Source organism: Labrus bergylta, chromosome 14 (assembly GCF_963930695.1).
Source record: "Labrus bergylta chromosome 14, fLabBer1.1, whole genome shotgun sequence".
Classification (NCBI taxonomy): Eukaryota; Metazoa; Chordata; class Actinopteri; order Labriformes; family Labridae; genus Labrus; species Labrus bergylta.
This window is the reverse complement of record NC_089208.1, coordinates 23,836,402-23,857,662: the sequence shown is the minus strand read 5'-3', so window position 1 is coordinate 23,857,662 and position 21,261 is coordinate 23,836,402. Positions and strand designations below refer to the sequence as shown.

The 21,261-nt window shown below is 42.8% G+C and overlaps 1 protein-coding gene across 6 annotated transcripts in view; it reads right to left on the bottom strand.

Moving 5' to 3' along the window:
- The window catches only part of auts2a (activator of transcription and developmental regulator AUTS2 a), a 342,153-nt gene that overhangs the window by 249,478 nt on the left and 71,414 nt on the right, over positions 1-21,261 (bottom strand). For all 6 annotated transcript variants that reach the window (XM_029276886.2, XM_065962928.1, XM_065962931.1 and 3 more), the window contains exon 3: positions 9,055-9,270. In XM_029276886.2, the coding sequence (XP_029132719.2) occupies positions 9,055-9,270 (216 nt within the window). The remainder of the gene's footprint in view (positions 1-9,054; positions 9,271-21,261) is intronic.

Genomic DNA, 21,261 nt, shown 5'->3' with positions numbered 1-21,261 from the left:
TCAGACACCTCCGGCCCTCTGCCCCACGCTGACTGACAGCTGAGATGGGCCCAGGCTTTAAGTGGGGGCCACACTTTGGTGTAAAGTGCGGCCACTTAATTTTTTCACAAATTCACTGTAAGGGTTGTCAAGAGTAAGAGCCAGCGTCAGGATGGACAGTGACAGGAGATGCTGTCTCTCTGGGATTGTATTGCTGCCTCCCTGCAGCAGCTACAGAGTGCGATCAAATGACTCCGTTTAACAGTACTGTAAGCGTGTAGTCCAACCCCCACCCTCCTTACTGCCGGTCCTCTCTCCGAGAAGAGTGACACTTCAAAAGAAAAGGTTTCTGAAAGCAGAGCAGGGGGAAAAAAAACATTAAAAAGTTTTGAAGACACGTCGGCCTAAACTTGTCAAACAGCATCAGGAGCTCAAGCTACAGACAGGCAGCGGGCGGAGGGGACGTGGTAAGCACGCAAGTCGTCAGTAAGAGATGTAAGACGAGGCGGGTGGATGTGTGTAGTTAGAGCGGCGAGGGTGTGAACATGCTGTCAGAGGGTTTCTAGCAGGAGGGAGTCTACTTGTTTGGACAAATGTCTACATTAGTACAGCAACACCTGGATGTCTCGCTGGACTAACACAATCAGAGTATCAGTGATGATGGCACATACATGTTGCCGTGGTAACATTCAGGTTATCCTGACTACAGATTCTCCTATCTGACCAGTAGTGGTTAGTACCATAAGTTGACTATTCTGTATCGCATGTGTGGTATTTATTCAATAAGATAAGAAACTATAATAATGTGCCAGCTGTTCTTTTTTCTGAAGTGACAAAGAGAACGAATCCCAGACATCCACATACAACAACTCAACGCACAACAGCAGAAATCCCATGTGATAATTTCTTCATCTATGCAAACACCTTCCAACAGCTCAAACATATTGACATATCACATGGCCAGTTGGCACATCCTGCATTACCTGTTATTCAGAGTCTTAATGGACAAAGGCATAATAAAAAGCCAATTTCTACAGCAGGAATAAACATGTTTACCACCAGGTTCAAGAAGCTATTTTGCTCTTTTGCTAATTTATTTATGTGTAAAAACTGTGCAGGGGACGATTTGTCTTTTTTCTAATGCGTTTGGTTATATCAAAGTTTACAGTGTTTCATACATTTGCACTAAACAAGGAGACAAGTGGATGCCATTTTCCAAAAGGAATAAAACATCCTCCATCCTCTGACTCAGCCATTCAAACTGTAGTGTGGAGGCCACTGGTTCCTTTAGCCTGATTCACTTAGTTTAAAGCGCCTCGCAGGCGCTGATAAGCAAACGTAGTGGAGGAACTATGAATTGGCTCTAACTCACCTGCTAACTAGCTAGTAAAGAAGGGTTGCATAGAGCACCTGTTGGAGGTAATGTTAGGACACAACGCACAGCCCTTTTCATAACTGCTATACTTGAGCCTGAACTCGTCCAGACACCTTCTTCTGATTACTTTCACGTCTCACAGAACAAAGGTGTTTCACTTTGTCCACAGCTCTCGTTACTTTGACTCCCACACAGATGAGACTCACTCCCCCTAACAAAACTGACAGCTTATTAGGAAGAAGGCTTGTCCACCAACACCACAGATACAGCGTCGTTGTTCTTCTTTGTTCTTCTTTCCCACTGGGACAACCTGCCTTATGACTGACAATCTTTTCATCAACTTATGTTTGGTTGACTGTCGGAGGAAATCCAAAGTAGCATTTTGCTGCACACAATTGCATTCTTCACACTGACATCATCATCATCATCAATAACCTTTTTTTGAGCCTTGGGACATCAATAAGGTTTCTCTCATTTCCACTGACGTAGAGATACAAAAAACTATGCACTCTTAAAACTATCCAAAACAAACCAAAAAGAATAGTACTCAGTGGGAAATAATTGCACACTGACATGTAGGGATTTGACATGATTGCCTTGGTCTCTCTAAGACAAATGAGAGTGACAGTCTGAAGTATTTGCAAAAACTAAAGGCAGATACTCCAAGTTCAGCATAAACCTGCAGGACATGACGAGCGTCGGACAGAAGAGTGAGTTTGGTCCAGCGATCTACTTCAGCACAGATCTTATATGGAGTGGTGAACGCCCAATAAGGATTCAGAGATCCAAAAATACAAGTGTTTATCATGCATTCCTGTCAGAGAAGACCAACCAGCTTTATATTACAGCATACAAAGATCAGTGTTGCAGAGATCTCTTGTTCTGAATCTAAGTCATTGTAATCTTGAACGCAAAGTAAGACCGCTTCAAGTTCGGTCTGTTCTTGGTCGAAGTGCAGTGATTAGATTTTGAAATGTAAATGGTTCATCAAGCCAATTACCAAGATATTTAAACACTGTGACTCTGTCTATGAAGACACTAAATGATGTGGTGTTTCCATCTACCCACTAAGCACACAGACCTGTCAAGCCCCCTGATGTATAAAGATATTTACCAGCTGATGTCTCGTGTGTCACTCGAGCACAGAGACCACAAAACAAGCCGTCGTAATTGGATTTGATTTGATCCAGTGCTGTAAACCACCACTGTGACAGCAACAATTATCCTCCCCACAGCTAAGACCCCCCACCAGACTGGATTCAACATCTTATCAGACAATCAGGACATTGCTTTTCTTCAAATCTCTTATTGGCTTAGCGGATAAGCTTATTAAGGGTGACCCGCAAAGCTGAAAGAGCTGAACATTATATTACATTTTCACTGCAGATTGAGAGGCATGTACAGTAAGCTTGCCCCCCAATCCTGACAAAATCAAGCCTTCAGTCCAAATATTTACACACACACAAACACTCAAACACACACACACAACTTAAGCAGGCCGGGAGATCTGCCATCAGTGCTTTTAGCCTGATCTCATTACATCATTGGCCAGCAGCAGGTTGAGACAAGAGTTCAGTCCAGGTAAGAGACGGATGCTGAATGAAAGATCAGCCTCCAGCAGGCCTCAGGCAGGGCTTCTCAATCAGGGCAGGTGGATGGAGGGTCCTTCCTGTGAGATGATTCAGGGAGCCAGAGGCCAGACACCAGAGCCCCCTGGTTGACTGGCTGACCGTGTTAGAGCTTTTCTCAAGGAGGCGTCTTGGAAACCCCGGGGCTAGACACCGCTCAGCTGTCTCTACAGCAATTACTCCTCACCACTGGGACAAGGCCAGAGTCCACAGCTCTTTTCACACACATTCAGGCATGAGTGACGGATGGAGACAGCTGTGAAGCGGTGGCAGGTTTTTTACTTTATGGTTTTAATAAAAAGAACTCAGAGGGAGGACCGAAATAAAATCCTGTCAGTTTAGACCTTTGCAGGAGATTTTCAGCATCATTAGTCCCATTGCCACCATACTCTGTGTAGCTCCAACAACTTTGTGACTTTTCAATAGAAAGTCTGAACTACAAAAACACACAGCAGGTAAGATGCAAATAATTACTAACTGTGAACTGTGAGGCTGTGTTCAATCAGCGGCGCACACTATGCCGCTGTACGCTGTCACTCTAGTTAATGCTCCTGTTTCCGCAGCGTTTCCAGATTCAGAATTTAAAAATGTAAAATATAAAATAAAAAACACAAAATGTACAAAAGGTGCAATGTAGGAGCTGTGCAGTGGACTATGAGAAGCTGACAGGTTGTGTTGTCTGGGTCCTAAACAACGTCAACTTTGTATAAAAGGCGAATTAATTGACCAAATGACAATATTCATAAACATTCATAAAGGCTCCTTCATGTAAATGACAGGTGTCATGTCAGACTCGCGCATTCCCTTTCAAATTAGATATGGGACTGACCCGATCTCATGTCGGTATCGAGTCCAATACTGACTCAATTTACTTATCGAATATCGGACTGACAGGTCAAGAAAGATGGTTGGGCACTTTAAACATTCTCAGCTCGCACAGTCTCAACTGAAAGAAGTATCCACAAATCGTCTCCATGACGACGAACAGACGAGATGGAACATTTCTCACACTTCAGTTAAAAAGATTTAATTTGAAAAACCTGCCAGCTGTTGCTGCTTCCTGTTTGTATGTGAAGCCAGCACAATGCTTGGTTTACTACAGGCACATAATATCAACAACAACAATAACACTATTAGTTATGATAACAAATATATTGATTTAGGTAGGCTATATGTACATATGTATCTGAATCGGATCAGAACTGAAAAAAGTGGATCGGTGAAATCTCTACTTCAAGTAAAGTGTTACTGATAAACGAGTCAAGTGCAGAGGCTCACAGAAACGATGTCACCCTTTAACTAGAGAAATCTTCGACTCGTGCTCTGAATGTTTGAAGCTTGGTCTGTAGGGATTCTTTTTTTAACCATTTTTTTTAGGCATCTTCAGTTTATTGATTGATTTATTTTGTACATGATATTTATTTGCCAAGTGATGGAGGAGTTACTGACTCACCAATGATGAGTCAGTGTGAGGCCACACAGCAGACTGTGAGTGAGGTGGTAAACAACCCAGGTGAACTGTGAAGTTTATAGAAAGCTTTAAATCACAAACAGTCAACATCAATTCATTTGACATATTACATAATCCCTGTCACTGTTTCAACTGAAAAGCAGAGACGTGATGAATCTGAACAGAATTCAATGAATAGGAAAACTTCCGGGGTGTCTCCACTCTGATATAAATCATAACAGTCAAATGTCCGACAGACAGACAGAGCGAGCAGCAGACAGACAGGCAGGTGGTCCGGCTGGGTGAGGGGGATCAGAGGGGGAAGGTTAGACCTGAGCCCTCCTTGCTCACTCTGTCCACCACTCTTCGTCTCCCCCTCCTTCAAACACTCAGAGCAGATGGGCCTCACAGCACGGCCCCTCTGTTCAGGAGAGCTGCTGCTGCACAGAGCATCAAACACAGCCGACCACAAGTCCAACATCAACACAGTGAGCTGAACAGAGCCCGCCACCAGAACAGAACAACGACCTCCAGAACACACAGCCACACTCAAACAGACACCAGACACAAGAATCCTGCAAGTCGGAACGGCTCAGGCAGATACAAGTGTGTGACCTGAAGTTAGCACCACCTCTGGGCCAGTCTCTGTAATATTTAAATGTTGTGATTTCAGGTTTTCTGAAGTTTTGTCACAGCCTGTTTTGAGCTCTCATTTGGGAGACATGAATAAACAAACAGGCAAACAGAGCCAAAATGTTTTTCACTCCAGGTTTCTAAATGCTTTTTTTTATTTTGACAATGAGCTGAGCTGCTGAAAACAACTTCAAACTAGTCTGGAGAAATGAATATGTTACATAAAGCAGGTGAAGGCAACCTGGTGCGACTCTCTCTCTCTCTCTCTCTCTCACACGCACACGCACACGCACACATTAGTTAGCCAGACTGCTTCGAATATTTACACACATGTACACTCATATCTCAATGCCTTCTTCACATCTTATTATTACAGTATTATTTTTCAGCCAGTATCACAATGGCAAAATGTTAAAAACATAATAATATTGAATCTTGACTCAAGTATTGTGATAATATCGTATCGTGTGGCCTCCACTCCTAGCTAGAATAGATAGTGCAGAGCTCAGTGACTACCTGAGCTTTCTTGCTAAACGGTGTTGTGAAGTAAAAAGGGCCAAAAGAAGCTTAGGGTAGGAGTGGTAAACCATGTAAACCTCACAAATGCTCCAGCACTGCTTTCAAAGCACATTGCATGTAAAAAAGTCTTCTATAATCTTTTTGCACCGGCCACCTTCACACGACAACGATTTCAGCTGAAAACTGTTACCATTAGTTGAGTTTTGGCCGCTCCTTTACATGACAACGGTGCCTGAAATCGCAAAGATGGCACCATCTCCATCGTCATGGAAACTGGCACTATACAGTCCCTCTGACGCAGAGACTTTTTGCACATGGGCATAACGGTTCCAGTCAATAGCTAGGCGTGACTGTGGACAACAACAACGATGGCGGAATCTCGAGTTCTGCTTGTGTTGGTCACTCTGTTTAATTTAACAAAAGTGTAGATTGACTGCATCATCACTCTGATCAGTGGAGACTCGTTACTACTGTCCGTAATACAGAATCCATCTATACGCCAGGTAAGAGCAGCCAAATGCTGATTAGCCATTTTCATATGTTCACACCTCACTGCTCTGTAGAAGGAAGAGTACACATGCGTGTGTTGTTTCATTACAAAGTCACACCGCCAACTACTGGCATAATATGTGTACTACAGCGTTATTAGTTGTTTGTGTGGATCAGCAGTTATCAAAACATAGTCTGAACGTGGAACTTTCTCAAAGACACAAACGAATAACTGTTCTGTTTTCAGTGGATCATTTTCATATAAACGTGGCCTCAGGCAGTGGAAACATGTTGAACGGAGTCATAACTCACTCTTCACTGTTCTTCTGTCCAATAAGACAATCTGCATTTGGCTGATGCACTAAGTCCAATGGTTTTATTATAGGATGTCAGGCAGATTCATCTAGATGTAATGGTCAGGTTGGTGTACTTTGCAGCTTGCAACTCCACTGTCATCCATCACTGCAAAAGCTCTCTCTATCCGGTCTCTTTTTCACTGTGAGGCAATATGTCAGAGGCTCTTATAAACATTTCTCTCCTTTCCCCCCTGAGCCTACAATATCTCATAGTTCAGTGCTTTGGGTCAGAGCCAGAGATCGAACACATTTGCTGCATTCTGCGAGCTCGGCTGTGAAGAGAAACAAAAAATAAGTGGGAAGTAAAAACCCATCTCTTGAAAATTCCCTCTCTTACTCTCTTCATTTCTTATTCTGCTTAGCGTCTGCGCTAACAAAAGTGCTGATAACAGGCGCTCTCTGGCCAGGCTGTAGCATTTGATAAATGGAGAATTAAACCTTGAGACAGACCTTTTGACATTTAAAGTGTAACCTTGTGGGAGGACAATGCCTTACCGTTTATTTAAAGTGTTGCCAAAGAAAAGATAATAGTTTCTGCTGGATAACGCCGCAGCTTGTTCCTCTTCACAGAGGACAAAAAGAAGTGCAGATGATGATCTTTTTCAATTATGCACACATTGTATGTAACGTGTGACAGATTAGGATGTTACTGCACTAAGGTTAAAGGCTCTAACGTCAATCCTGCAGGATAGAGCAAAGACAGTTTTTATTTTTAAGACCATGCTTCAGCTGCCCTTAAAGCCAAACACACATGATCATCATTTTGGATAATTACAAACATTTAAGAGTGGGAGTTGTCTTAGCTACCTGTGTGATGAGTGTGGAGGTTTTTGTGTGTGTGTGTTCGTGTGTGTGCGCTTGTGTGTGGACATCTGTGGGGGAGGAGGTGTGAAAGAGAGCGGGTGAGAATGTGGTGGATGTGTCTGGGTGTGAGAGCTTCACGTGGGAGTGTTTGTGTGTATGAGTGAGCACTCAGGAGATCCCTCTCTCTGAAAGCCTAAACCAGCACTTGTGACCAGAACATGCAACCGCAGGGATCCACAGAGAGCCGCAGGAAACCAAAGAAAACCACAGCAACAGATACCGCAGGTCTACACCATGAAGCACATTTGAAAGGGATAATAGTCTCACATACACAGGCCTCCGTGCAGTGAGGTCTGTGCTGTACACACAGCCATCAGGGCAGAAGAAGACAACCTTGAAGCTGGCAGGTAGCACCATCTGTCCATTAGCCGCTACAGGAGCAGACATGACACACACACACTGCAGCAGTGACCCTCCCATCAGAGGTCTGCACCGTACACACAGTGCTTCCTGCATTCACACGCCTGCTGTACATTCTCTGTCATGTAAAGAAAAAAAGAAAGCCTTTCAAAACAACAGGGCGGCAAACTCAGATGACAAATGACCACAGTGTGAGGGGGAGTGTCCGCTCAGCAGAGGAGGGCACACACAACAAGGACACAAACACAGCTGCTCAACTGACTGATTCTTGACATTTGTGCTAACCTCTATAAACATTGGTGTAGTGCAGGTATATGGAGTAAACACACTTATCTTTCAGTCTCCAGAGAGTATCCCCCCTCCTTAATCTCCTGTGAGTTAAATAATTTATTGATTGACAATATTCAGTATGCTGCAATTTTATTCCTAGGATGGTGAAGTGGTGACCCTCCCTACCTGATCTCTAATTGGCTAATATGCACTAACTTGGCTATCAAAGTCCTAAATATCTTAAATGTCTCTTTTCATAACAGAGGGGTCTAAGGCTTGATAATCAATCCACATTTATTTAAAAGATGAATGTGTTATAAATCCAGAGTCATCCTTTCCTTCAGCGGTGTACCTGCCCAAAAACCAATATTACCCATATGGGCCCAATGCTATGGATGTCACTGGAAAAATGTGCAAACTGTCGGATAAGAATGGCAAGATTTCAAATGTAATCACTTCTCAGAGCCCAGATTGCCCAAGACAAGGCAGCTAATTCCAATTTGAAATTCCTCCACAGAGTTTAATTCCTTTTGTCATTTTCCTTTTGTCTCTGCAAACATAAAATAAGCTAAATGCTGCACTCCCAGGCCCAAGCAGTGTGACAGAAAAGAACATGCAACGTAAACAGAATGTAATAAGTCTTTAATTATTGTGAGTTCCAACAAGTTTTAACAACAATAAGCAATAATTATTTCAGTTAGGAGTAACCAAAAGAAACAACCTGCAAAAGTATTCAGCAAAAAACAGACTTATTCTCTATTTGACCTTAATGGTTGATTTAATCAAACAACTCACATTGGCTGCATTGACACAAAGTGGCCAATGAGCCATTAGGTGTCTAAACAGCTGCACAATCAACAACTGGCCTCACTTTAATAGAGGCAGTGACGACCTTTCTGTTCATTGTGAAAGAGTATCATAAAGAGAGTAAACCCAGGGCTCTTCTCTGAACCCTCATTACAGAAACACAAACCACTGTCGAAGCGTTCCTTTTCTTATTTGCTCCATGACACTTTAGAGAAATTTGAATAAAAATGCAGCATCCAAACGTATCTCAGTTCAGGGAGAAAATGCAACATTTAAAGATGTGATAACACACTGCAGTAGAGAGATGAAAGGCCTTACACTCACCCTTTTGTGTTTCTTGTTGAGGTGCTTCTTCTTCCTCTTGCCTTGTGTGTGTGCCAGGCGCGGGTTGTTCTCCTGGTCTGAAGGCTGCTGCTGCTGCTGGTAATTGTTCTTGCAGGACTCCAGGCTCAAGCCGTTAGGGACTCTGGCAGGCTTCTTCTTGAGCAGCGGCCCCGCCTGGTTGTCTCTGCACTGCTGGGGCTTCAGCGTTGTGTCCTTCTAGAGACAACAACATGAGAGAAAGGATTGTGTGAGCAACAAAACAAACATTTTATTTATGTTTAAAACCTGTGTGAGCTGTTCACGAAGCTGCAGTAGCTGGTCAACAAAAATCCATTCTATACATTTTGATATCCAAAAAACAGCTCATTAGTGCCCTCAAGAGCATGAAGAAAAGAGCTGAGTATCCACTAATTAAAGCACAATTTGACAGACATCAAATTTCCGCTGTACAGGAAGAACAGCAGTGACTTAGCTACACGTTGAGAAGCACTTTTGCAGAAAAGTTTTATTGCAGGATCATAAGATGTTCTCACAAGCAACAAAGCAGAATAAAAAGTAGTGCTTTTAAAATGTTTTGGTTTTAATTTGACGAATACAATACAGACAGGTCAACAAAGAGAGAGGATGAGGAAAGACAGAACAAATGGGACAGCAGCTGGTTATAACGCACTCTGGATCAGCTGTCTCCGACACAGAATAACACAGACCTGTGGGTGCTTTGAAGAAGTTGCTTGACTACAACACTCCTAGATATATTTTTTATGCCTCAACTGGTCCACCACTTGGATTGACACTGTATCCTTTTAAATACTTAAGCACTGAATACTTTAAGACTTTGTGCTGACATGGTGCCCAGAGGATGAATTTCCTGTGATCTTGTGAACCTCATGGGTGCAGCTGCTCATGGCTGCGCTCACACTCTAGAAACGGACCCAGTTGGGCAGAACGCGTGCCGTCCGACAGAGCAAAGCTGTGGTGCTGACGGAAAGCAGCGTGCCCGGACTATGTGGAAATTGGCAGTAGGAATGTGATGAGCTGATGTGCAAAAGTGGTCAAATATTGTGAATTAATAATCACATTTTAATCAAATCAGTTTGCAGTCAGATCTGCAGGACTGCCCATTGTCTTCATCACTCTCCTTATAACTTAGAGCTAGTATGTTTCATGAAGTTGAGGTACTTTTGAGTGAGTTGTGGTCCTGTGATTTTACTCAAAGTAATACTTCAACGGTTAATGGAGTGATTTAAACTGATAGTTACAACGTGAAATCCTAAGCCTCTGAACAACATTTAGGCCTGGCATGGAGTAAAAGAGGCAAAGACAAAGATAAGAACCAGATTCCTTTGAGTCTGTGTTTATATCCGCAGGGCTCTTATCAGAACAGGAGGCAGAACAGCAGAGGCCCAGCACGAAACACCAAAACACTTAAGTTCACTTTTCCTGTCAACACATAAAAAAAAAACTACATCAGAAGACTTTTTTCTTTTCAAGGAGAAAACTGGATCCTGAAAACAAACCGATGTGCTACAGCTCCAATATAGCAGGGAGCACACACGGGGTTATACAGCTTGACGGCTGATCAATACAAGCACTCATCTGCTGCTGAGAGACTGTGTAATGTATCACGGCCGCCCACAGTCAAACTTATGGTACAAATCAGCTTTGTTATTTGAAGCGCTGACCTGTTTTGCTCCATTGTGGACCAGAGAGCTGTTGGCGTTTAATACCCCCAGGGAGATATTTAAGCTGGCGGAGCCGGCGTCAGTGAAGAGGCTGACTGTTGGAAGAGAAGGTGCAAAGCTGCCACAGCTGCACTAATGACGTGTCAATACTGTGCAATGCTTTAACAGGAGGGCTGCGGAGACAGGGCTGTGGCATTCATATCACTGAGCAGTTTGATGGCCAGGAAATGTCATGTGTGCCTGATGTATCGCCTGAAATGACTTCTGTTTTTAAACATGAGGATATGTGCAGGAGGATTATTCCAGCAGTACTCCTCTTTGTTGTTTTTTTTAGTCCAATTCTCTTTAAATAAATGGTCTTGTTGTGTGTTCTGTGCTACCAGACATGTTGACAATTTTCCACTAAATAGTGATTTCCCCTTCGCTGTGGCTACATGAAAGCTCAGATGGAAACTTACAGTGGTGGAAAGCAAACAAGTAGATGAGGTTGCATGTCATAAACTTGACTTTTTCTTCTGTTTCTAAATAAACCTACAACACTAATACATATTTTGTTGACACCTGTAGTCATAAGGACTTTTAAGAACAAGGGTTAAAGCCTAAATATATGCATAGTTGCTGATTGAATATGACTTAAACTTCACAAATGATGTAAAATTCAGTTCACAATGTTTCTCTAACTCTAATATGTGTCTGTAGTCTGTCTCCAAAGCCCCCAATCATGAGAAGAGTTGGGGCTTGTGGCCTTCATCAGGGTTATTGTTTAGCTATAGGTGTATTTTTTAAACATTTATGTATTCTTACTCTGAACTAGGCCTTTAGGTGATCTGTGTCAGAGGCAAGATCGACGTAATTGTTGAAATACTTCGTTGCATTTCGATCAATAAATCAAACACTCTGAAAATGAAAAGATTACATTTTGTTTTATCTGTGGCTTCTGCAGGACTGTCAGACCATCTATTATATTTCACATAGAAACAGAAAACGCCTGAATGGCTGCCTGTTAGTTTAACTACCTTACTACATATATACACACATTCTGTATTCATTACACACGAGCACAGTCTTTGACAAGCTGAGGCTACCAAGTTAGCTGTTCAAAGATGTTAGCGACAACAGCGACAACAGAGTGCATTGCCATCAGTGTTCCTTTTTAGTTTGAATGCAGGACTTTAACTCACAATGGAGTTAGGATCAACCAACTGAGACAGACTGAAGCCCTGATGAAAAAGTGCAGCCCTCTGACAAATGGGGCAAGTCTGTTGTCAAAAAAACAAACCTGGAAACACATCGACAATGTGATCCAGCAGATTAAGTTGTGCTTCAACAGCAATGTAGTTCTTCAGTTTGGCTGCTGATCATCAGGACTAAACATACTGTACTGTAACAACTATCGACAGTACAGATTAAGCTTGGTTCTTGATTAACCTGTAAGACACATCAATCTGTTACTCCAGCTGCACTTCTTACACTGTAACTTTTATTCAAAGATACCTAAAACTCAGTGAAGACATCACGCTTTATATTTGGTCAACAGCCCCAATAAGCTGGAACAAACCCTGCCTCAGTCCAGGATTCATCACTCAGTCCAGACACCACAGAGCACAGTTCATCATTTTTCCTCAAAATTCTGGTGAGTAAATAATTCCTCCACATCTCGAGCCGCAGCGCTTGAGGACCACCTCGGAGGCGCCTTAGCGTGCGTGCCTGCAGAGAATATGTTAGAGATACGCACCGCTGACAGCAGGATGAGCTTGATGGGTGTGCTACTGGCACTGACTCACTAAAAGCGTTTCTAAAGACCCTCCATTCACTCGGAGGAAAACAAGTACATGCATCAGCTAATCTTGTTTGCCTTTTCCGCCCACACTCATCCACGGCAAATAATGCAACATGACATGTATTGTCAGTGCACAGAATAAGTGACAAAGTTATGATGGTGCCGGGGAGAGCTTCCATTGTGTCTCCTCTCTGCATGCTTCTGAGCCTCTCAAACAACTGATTGCTCGGAATAAATGATGCACATTATGTTTGCCTGCTCTCAGAACAATGGCACCACAAATTCCTCATTTTCAGCGACTTACGACGACTCTGAAGGAGAAGTAATTGCTCAATATGGCTTACTCTCCGCTAGCTTCCATTACTGTGATTGTCTGGCAGTGTACGGAGTAATCATAATGTAGCATTCAGTGGCAAAGCATTCCTGCAGGTGTCCTTACTAAATCTGCAGGACAGCTGCTTTAATCAGCTTTTTTAAAAATGGTACTTTTGGGGATTTGACAGAAATTGTTTTCTGAGTTGTATCTAAAAAAAGGAAAATATTGGATAATTAAAAATCAGTTCTTATCGTTCTCATTTTTACATATAAATGTTTTAACTTGCATTTATTTAATTAAGGAGACGGATAGATGTATTTGTAAAGTGAGTTAATAAAGAAACACATCATTTACAATTCCTTCTTAGAGCAGAAAATGATTACATCTCTGAACATGTCTGAGAGGAATCTGTAAAGCTCTTACTATGTGTTAAAGAGGACATATTATCCCCCTTCTCCACCTTTTCAAACAGTCCCCTGTGGTCTAAATGAAACATCTGTGCTGTGCTTTGGTCAAAATATAACATGAATCAAGTACCAGAGGAGGTTTGTGACCCTGTATAAACCAGCTCGCTCAGAACGCTCCGTTTTGGTGTGTGTGTCTCTTTAAATGTAATGACCCCCCTGAGTTTTCCCAGTAGACATCACTCCATCGCCAGCGAGAATAAAAATGGCAGACCTGCAAAAAAGTTTTGTTCTAGGCTGGGGGTGGAGTCCATGGGTGGAGAAAACAGGGAAGGGATTTTTTTTACCACAATCCCACTGTGACATCACAAGGAGAGCTAATTTGAAACAGAGCATTTTTCTCTGTGTTGTAAGACTTATGCAGACCACAAACAAAGGACTGGATGGGTTTATTTCACATTTTGTGGGTCAGTAGACACTCAGGTTACCCAAATATATGTTCAAAAACACTGTAGAAGTGGATTTTCCATAATATGTCCCCTTTAATAAAGCAGTCATTCAGGTGCATTTACAAACTGTTGATGATGTCAGAAGCCTCTTGCAGTCGATTGACATTGTGCCACTGACACTCTACATACTGAACTGTGAGGAGGCTGCTCAGAAATATCCACTATGTTTCATCTGAAGCTTTCAATAAATGTTTTTTTTTTATGTGTATTTCATATGCTTTTAGCAGAGTTCTCTTAACAGACAATCAATGTATTCATTCATTGTATACTCTTAACTACATAAGATGGTTTTTAATCTTCTCCGATACACCCTTGGTTCAACTGTTTCTGGTGTTTTTATTTCTAAACTTTCACATCTTTGTTGTCCCTCCTGTTTGCAGCCTCACTCTGAACTCTGAACTCTACAGCAGGGTATGAAACAAGCTGGAAGTCCTCTGCTCTCCAACAGCCTGCTGGCATCTCAGCCTCCACACAGACCGGCCTCTGAGAGGCTGATCAAAAGAGTGTGATCATCTCATCTCACTGAGACAATTTAATTAGTTTACACAAACTGGGCTCCCAGCAGAGAGGAGGAGAGAGGAGGAAACGGGAACAGACATAGCTGCTGAGAGACGAGAGAGATAGAGAGGGAGAGAAAGAGAAGGGGAGAGAGAGAGAGAGTGAGAGTGACAAGGAGAGAGAGAGAGAGAGAGAGAGACAGAGAGAGAGGGAGACAAAGAGAGAGAGAGAGGGAGATGTGAGAGAGAGAGGGAGAGAGAGAAGGAGAGGAGAAGAGGGATAGAAGGAGAGGGAGAGAGACAAGGGCGGCAGAGAGAGAGAGAGAGAGATGAGAGATAGAGAATGAGAGGAGAGATGAGAGAGAGAGAGAGAGCGAGAAGGAGAGGAGAGAGAGGGATAGAAGGAGAGACGAGAGCGGCAGAGAGAGAGAGAGGGAGATGGAGAGAGCACTCGAAAGCACCACAGGCTTAATGAATCTGTCTTCCTGCGATGCAGCTCAAGCTCAAAGTACATAGACTCACACACAGATACACACATTTTTTCAATCAACAACAGCAGACAAAGTAAACAATAAGTAGAGATCTAATGAATGCTAATAGACTGAAGAGTACAATCTCTCCTCAGGGGGTGTTCCAGGATTCAGGACAGCAGCCCGCATTAATGTCAGATACCTGCTTAAGTTGAGCAGCGAGGTATGTCGGAGTCTTTTGGGAGTACTTGACCTGATTATCACGTTTTCAGTGGGTGTGAAATGGCATTAAGAGAGCTCTAAGTGTCGACTGTTACAAATCGTAGGTAATTTCACTGCTGGTGTTTGTGGCGATGTGTGACTGAAGCAGCTCAACCACGTCATGTAGTTTGATGGTTCAAGTTGAGGTGAGAATGACCCAGAATAATCAACGTCACTGAGTGCATTTACGAGGACTGTGCTCTATTTCCAGACTCACTGTAAAAATGTAGAATCTGTACATGAATGTCAGGATTATCAGCACGTGAAGTACTCTGGTTTACACTGTCAGTGATTGACTAATCACGTGTCAGCAGACTTTAGTATATGCAGTGTGGACAGCAAAAATCAAGTGGAGCATTATCTGTGCTAATCACATTCCAGCTCTCACTTTGATCACGTTGTCTCTATAAACACATATCTGCAGAAAAGTGCAGCTAGTGTAACATTTGAGCTTGAGCCACAAATCTGCTTGACGCAACAGCCAATCAGAGTCTAGATTTCTTGGCTACCTGAAATGCATCGGAAATGATCTATCCGACTCAACAAACAAAAAGTTTAAAAGTTGTTTTCTTCTCCTTGTGAGGAGACACATCGGCCCAACAACACATTGGAGCTGGTTATTGAACCCCGACATTCCAGTTGAGGGACAACTAACGACCCAATGAGCCACAGCTGTAGAATGACACACATGACTACTCTCATGACTTTTGTTACTCCTGTAAGGAAGGTGTGTCTGATGCCAGAAGAAAATCAAATATTGGAAGGCTAATATCAGAATCAGTGAAGTGAAGAGAATAAAATGCCTTATTTGTTTCTCTCAATTTGGCGGCTTTTAAACAATCAAACAAACACTTCTGTCGGGCTGAATGAATCCCGTAAAAACTCTTGTTAGAATACAAGTTACTGCTGACTGGAAACAAATTCATGGTGTCCCGATGAATAACCAAGCAATCATTTATTCATGTTTGGAAACATTTATTAACTGTGCGGGAACAGATATGAGGAGTTCAACCCGTCCTAAAACCACGTCTGCATTGAAACATCAGTGTATGTACAGTATGTTGAGCTACAGCCTCGTCCTCGAGCAGGCAGAAAGAAACTCTCAGCAGCTCAAGTGAGAGTGATTTCTTACAAAAATGAGAGGTGCATTTTGGGAGAAAAATGTTTCAAAGAAAGAGCAAGGTCCTTCAAGAAAAAATCATTCAGCAGTCATTCCAGCATGTTGACCTACAGCTCCAAGAAATCAGACGAGACCAAAATACCCCAGAGCTTTGTGAGGGGGCGGCAGCTCCTCCTGAATCAGAATGGAAAGTTAAAGTGAAGAAGACACAAGTCCCCTGCTAAAAATGAGTAGTTTCTAAAATCAGGTTGGAATACAAATTCAGGAAAGACTAAAAGGAGGCAATGCATGAAGAATTAAAGAGCAAATACAACATTTAAAATCCACTAAGATCTAACAAAACACCCCAGCTGATTTTTCTGACAAAACTCCAATTTAAGAGAACAAGTCTTCGAGAAAATCCTTGAGGCAGAAAATAGGAAATTTCCCGCCTGTAAATTTGGATGAAATCATTCAGGACCTTCAGCAGCTTTTCATTTGAAAACGTTGAAGCGTGAGTGCAGAGAGGTGAACTCTGTTTAGTGGACAGCCTGTGTCTCAAGGCTGCAATGGAAGATGAATGGAACAGTTTGAAGACACAACGCTGCAGTGAGACTCTTATTTTGAAATCTTCTTCAGCTGCGCTTCACACACAGAAGTGTTCACGTTTGAGATAGGACAGTGGAGAGAGAAATTCCTGCTAAACTCCACCAGATGCATGTGTGGTCCGTGTCTGCTGCGTAACGGCAGCGGCAGTCCGGAGTCACCTGCCACAGACACAAGGCTTCTATTTGTGCCGGATGCCAGAGCATGGTGTATCAATTTACCACAGTGCAGATCGAGCGGGACAGGAAATCACCAAAACAACATTAAAACATCCGGTTTATTTTCAGAATAAAACACTTCATTTAGACGGTTGGGAACATTGACCTAATGTGAGTTTGTTTTGTTTGCCACATACATCTTATTATCTTGCGCTGTCGTGTGTTATTACCACAGGAACTCGTTAGTCTCAGGACTCCAGCTGTCAGGCAGTGCTGCTCCCTCCAGCACTCTAACAACAAAGCCTGCGGGTAATGGCGGACGAGGGAAGCACTGAGCTTTACCGGAGCGGAGCTGACACTCGATGCACACGTATCTGGTGGAAGTTCTGGGTTAGGGACAGAGAGATCGGGGCGTGGGAAAGCAGCCAAAGTCCGGATTTGAACCGGGGCCGACTGCTTTGAGGACTGCAGCCTCTGTACACGGGGTGCACGCTGTAACCTCTTGGCTACCGACGCCCAGTAAAGTACAAGTTTGAATATTCACACTGTAATTGCTCCATTTATCTGCTGTGAGGATTCAGTGTGGTCATGAAAACTATCCTCACTTTCCCAGCGCCCCCCTGCAGGTTACACCACAGCAGTTGTAGTCTACATACTGAACACAATGTTTGATCTTTTGTTGTCTTACATAGAGCAATAAAAGTGTAATAGATGACAACATAAAGCCAAACAGCAGCTCTCAAAAGGGTGTGAACCTCTCTCCATGAAACAATAAAGCTTAATGTGAGTTCAGTTTTCTTTATGAGCCGGGGGTGTGACCAGCCTCGTCTCATTCTTCAAGTACCAGCGCGCTGTCATGGCCCATAGTGTCACAAGCAGACACTAAAGGGCTCTCTTTAGAGGAGAATAGCATTAGAGTAGATATGAATCTATTCCCCCCCTCCCCACTCCTGATGTAACAGAAGGATGATAAATGCTGCTTGGGGTGGATTGGTGAAACAATGTGAGACTTGTAATCCCCCCAAAAAAGAGCTTCTAGCCCTGTGAGAGACCGAAAGACAGCAATCAAGCGATATTTTACACAATATGACGCGCTACCTTAATCTAAGGGTTGTGACTAACAGATATTGTCATGTCTGTTCAGCTTGACACAAATGCTTGCTCGAACCAATAGAAGACGGACTGCGGCACGTGCAGCGGAAACAAGAGCACTGACTAGAGAAGGTGAAATCAGCTCCTGAGTGCAGAGTGGTTAGAACACGGCGCACATGGATGTGATGTCTTAATGATGCAGAAAAGTAGAGCATCCTCAAACTTAGAAAGCTGAAAACAGCAAATATGTTACTTAAAGATTACTGATACAAATGATCTAAAGATCAAATGAGTCATTACTTTTCTTTGTACCCGACTGGTCGATAAATCGTTCACCTGTTTTAAATCTAAACTTAACTCAGTTGTTAGTTTGGCCCTGACCTAACCAAGTTATTTTGTCTAACTATCAACACATCATATCAAGTGAACCAAGCATGATAAAGGAAGCAAACAGATGCTTACAGAACAGAGCGCCAAAGTGTTGGTAGAGCGCCAAAGTGTTGGTAGTTAAAAACCTGGTACAGGAGACCCATGCCGTGTTGGTCTAAAACTCTGATAAAGGTGCTGTAGGTCTCGAACAGTGAGTGTGAGGAACTGAGAGAGAACCGCAGCATTTATGATGAGGAGAGGTTTACCGCACCACATCTAGATACTGTAGTTTGAAGTTGAACACATATAGGAAATGTGTAGCAAGAAACACAAAGAAAAACGTTGAAACAGAAACCCCTCCTGGCTCCTTTTTCTCTTTTAAAACTCTATGAATAAGTCTCTTTACTTTAGCGTCTCAGGATAGCTGCAGGTGCTCACACAGATAGACACACACACACACACACACACACACAACTGTTGGATTTCCATTTGCACATGAGCCAAAGTTAACATGATACACAGAGTTTTCTGAAGCCAGTGGAGCTTTAGAGGAAGACACGTTGTTGTTCTCCTGACAGACAGAACCATCTCCGACATGTTTGTACACCTGCAGTCGTTTTCCTTCTTTGTCATGACAACACTCTTATAACAACAGCAGGGGGTTATGTCTGCTACACACAGAGTAGCAGGAGAAACAATGACAGCAGTCAGGGTTATCAAAGTCAAAGACGGCTATATGTCAGTGTGATTTCTTTCTTTATACGTATATTTTGCTTTTGGAGGGGTATACTACCTGTCAATGCTAAAGCTTCTGTATTAGAAGAGATGTTATTAGAGCACTCCTGGAACAACACAGAGTGAAAGAATGCCTCACAGCACATGCTGCCTTCATTATACAAACTATAACCCAGTCAACAGCTGATTCATTCCCTCAGTCAACATTTTCCTGTAGAAGATGTTGTCTCAAACACTTGTTACAGCTGTTTCCACATCTGCACTTCTAAACACTTGAAGAGAGTGGCCCCTGAAATCTTCCTGATCTGGTTGTTCACACATGCTCCTCACAACGAGAGACTATCACTGTCAGACGAAAGGAAATCTCTGGAAGACCTGACGTAAAAAGTACAAAAGAGTGGAGCTTATTAAGTGGTGAATGAAGTAACAGAGTCAGACGTTACAACAATGTTTGCCTTCATATCAATTCTATGTGAAGGTTGACACATTCACTGTATCACCAAGTTTCATTATGTGCATAGAGATAGTACTGAGCGTGCATGGAGCTGGGAGGAGCAGCATGCAGCAAAAGGCTGTGTACAGATTCAAAGTCCCAGCTGCCTTTCAGGAGTTTTGTGCAAAGTGTGAAAACACACATTAGTTACTAAAGCTTGATGGTCATCATAAAAAACAATGAGGGAACTAGTTGATAAAACTGGGTAATCTTTACACATGTTACTATCGTTGACAAGAAGATACCATGGTTGCCTGCCAACAAAGCAATGATATGACCCTGTCGTCCAAATATGGTCACGTCTGGCTAAAAAACAAAAACTAAATTGTGTCTGCCAAAAAGCAACACACAAGGCTTCAACAAGGGTTTGATTCAACAACTAAAATAAGTATACACCGGCTTCAACTGAGATGACCCAACTAGAAAAGTCAACAGGAAACAACCAAAATAAAACAGGATGTAACTGACAAAATAGTGCCCACTCTAAATATGCCAACACTGCTCACATGCACACGAGAAAGCTAGACAATTTCCTCAAACTAAGTGTCAACAAAGCTGGATTTTTTTGTGAAAAAAAAAAGACAAAGGGATATCCTGTGTGTGGCGATCTGATTTCCTGCTTGTGTCTGGCTTTTCAACAAACACAGGTTCGTGATCTGTCTTTAGGGAGGGGGCCGACAGGATCGCTGGGGGTTTGGGGAATGTGAGATCACAGCAGGTATCGGGCGTCCTCAGAGAAACACAACAACACATTTTTCTGGAATAAAACAAAGCAGCGCAGGCCACACATCCTGTCAAAAGATAGAGATCAAACGGCTGCATTGTGGCCGTGATAATCGTGCCTGGAAAACAAGAAATGTGCAGAGTGACAACGTAACAGCAGGCCTGTAGCAGGAGGCATGCTGGAGTTTTTCCTAAAAAATACTGTCGCCAAAAACGGCCGTGCAACATTCCCCATATTGGCAACAAGAGATCTCAGTGAGCGCCAAGGTCAACAGATCTGTATTCATGCCGGTTTGTTTCTGTGACGCTGCATAAGTGTGTGTTTTGTGTGTGTATGCATGTGTTTTCAGTATTCATCTTAACATGAGGGAAATCAGGCCTTCTGCAGGGACGCCAGCACTTAATGAAAAACAAACATATTCAGCACGAGCCACAAGAAGCACAACATTTACCCTGATTAAATAAACATGAGGAGCAGATACAGGCTGGCTTTTTTCATGTTAATCACAGAGTAAGCAGAGCCGGCACAGTGGCCGTTTAATGGGGGCAGAGATGTAGAGCAACAGTGTCTGTGTGCTGCTGTGTTACAGAGTAAGAACAGAAAACTGTTATTCGACTGATTCAGACACAGACATCAGCCGGCAGGTCGTCAGCTGTGTACAGAATCAAAAGAATAAAAAAGGGGTTTCACTGTAAAGCAAACACATTCACGATAACATGCACACCAGTCATGTGGTGACAACCTGAATAAGCAAAGCGCATTGCAGAAACAAGATGAAGTGCAGACTGTCGGCATCAAATGAGAACAAACAACAAAGAGAGAAATAACATACTGCATCAGTCGCTGCCTGAGAGGCATTGTGGGAAGGTTTCCTTCCTTTGAAGCGGCCCTCGTTGGCTTAAATAATTACACCTAATTGCTGACAGATGTAAAGGCAAATGAAGCATTGGCTTAAACAAGCACACAGATTGCTTACGGTGACTGCACTGGGTGAGAGCTGATTGGATTCTGA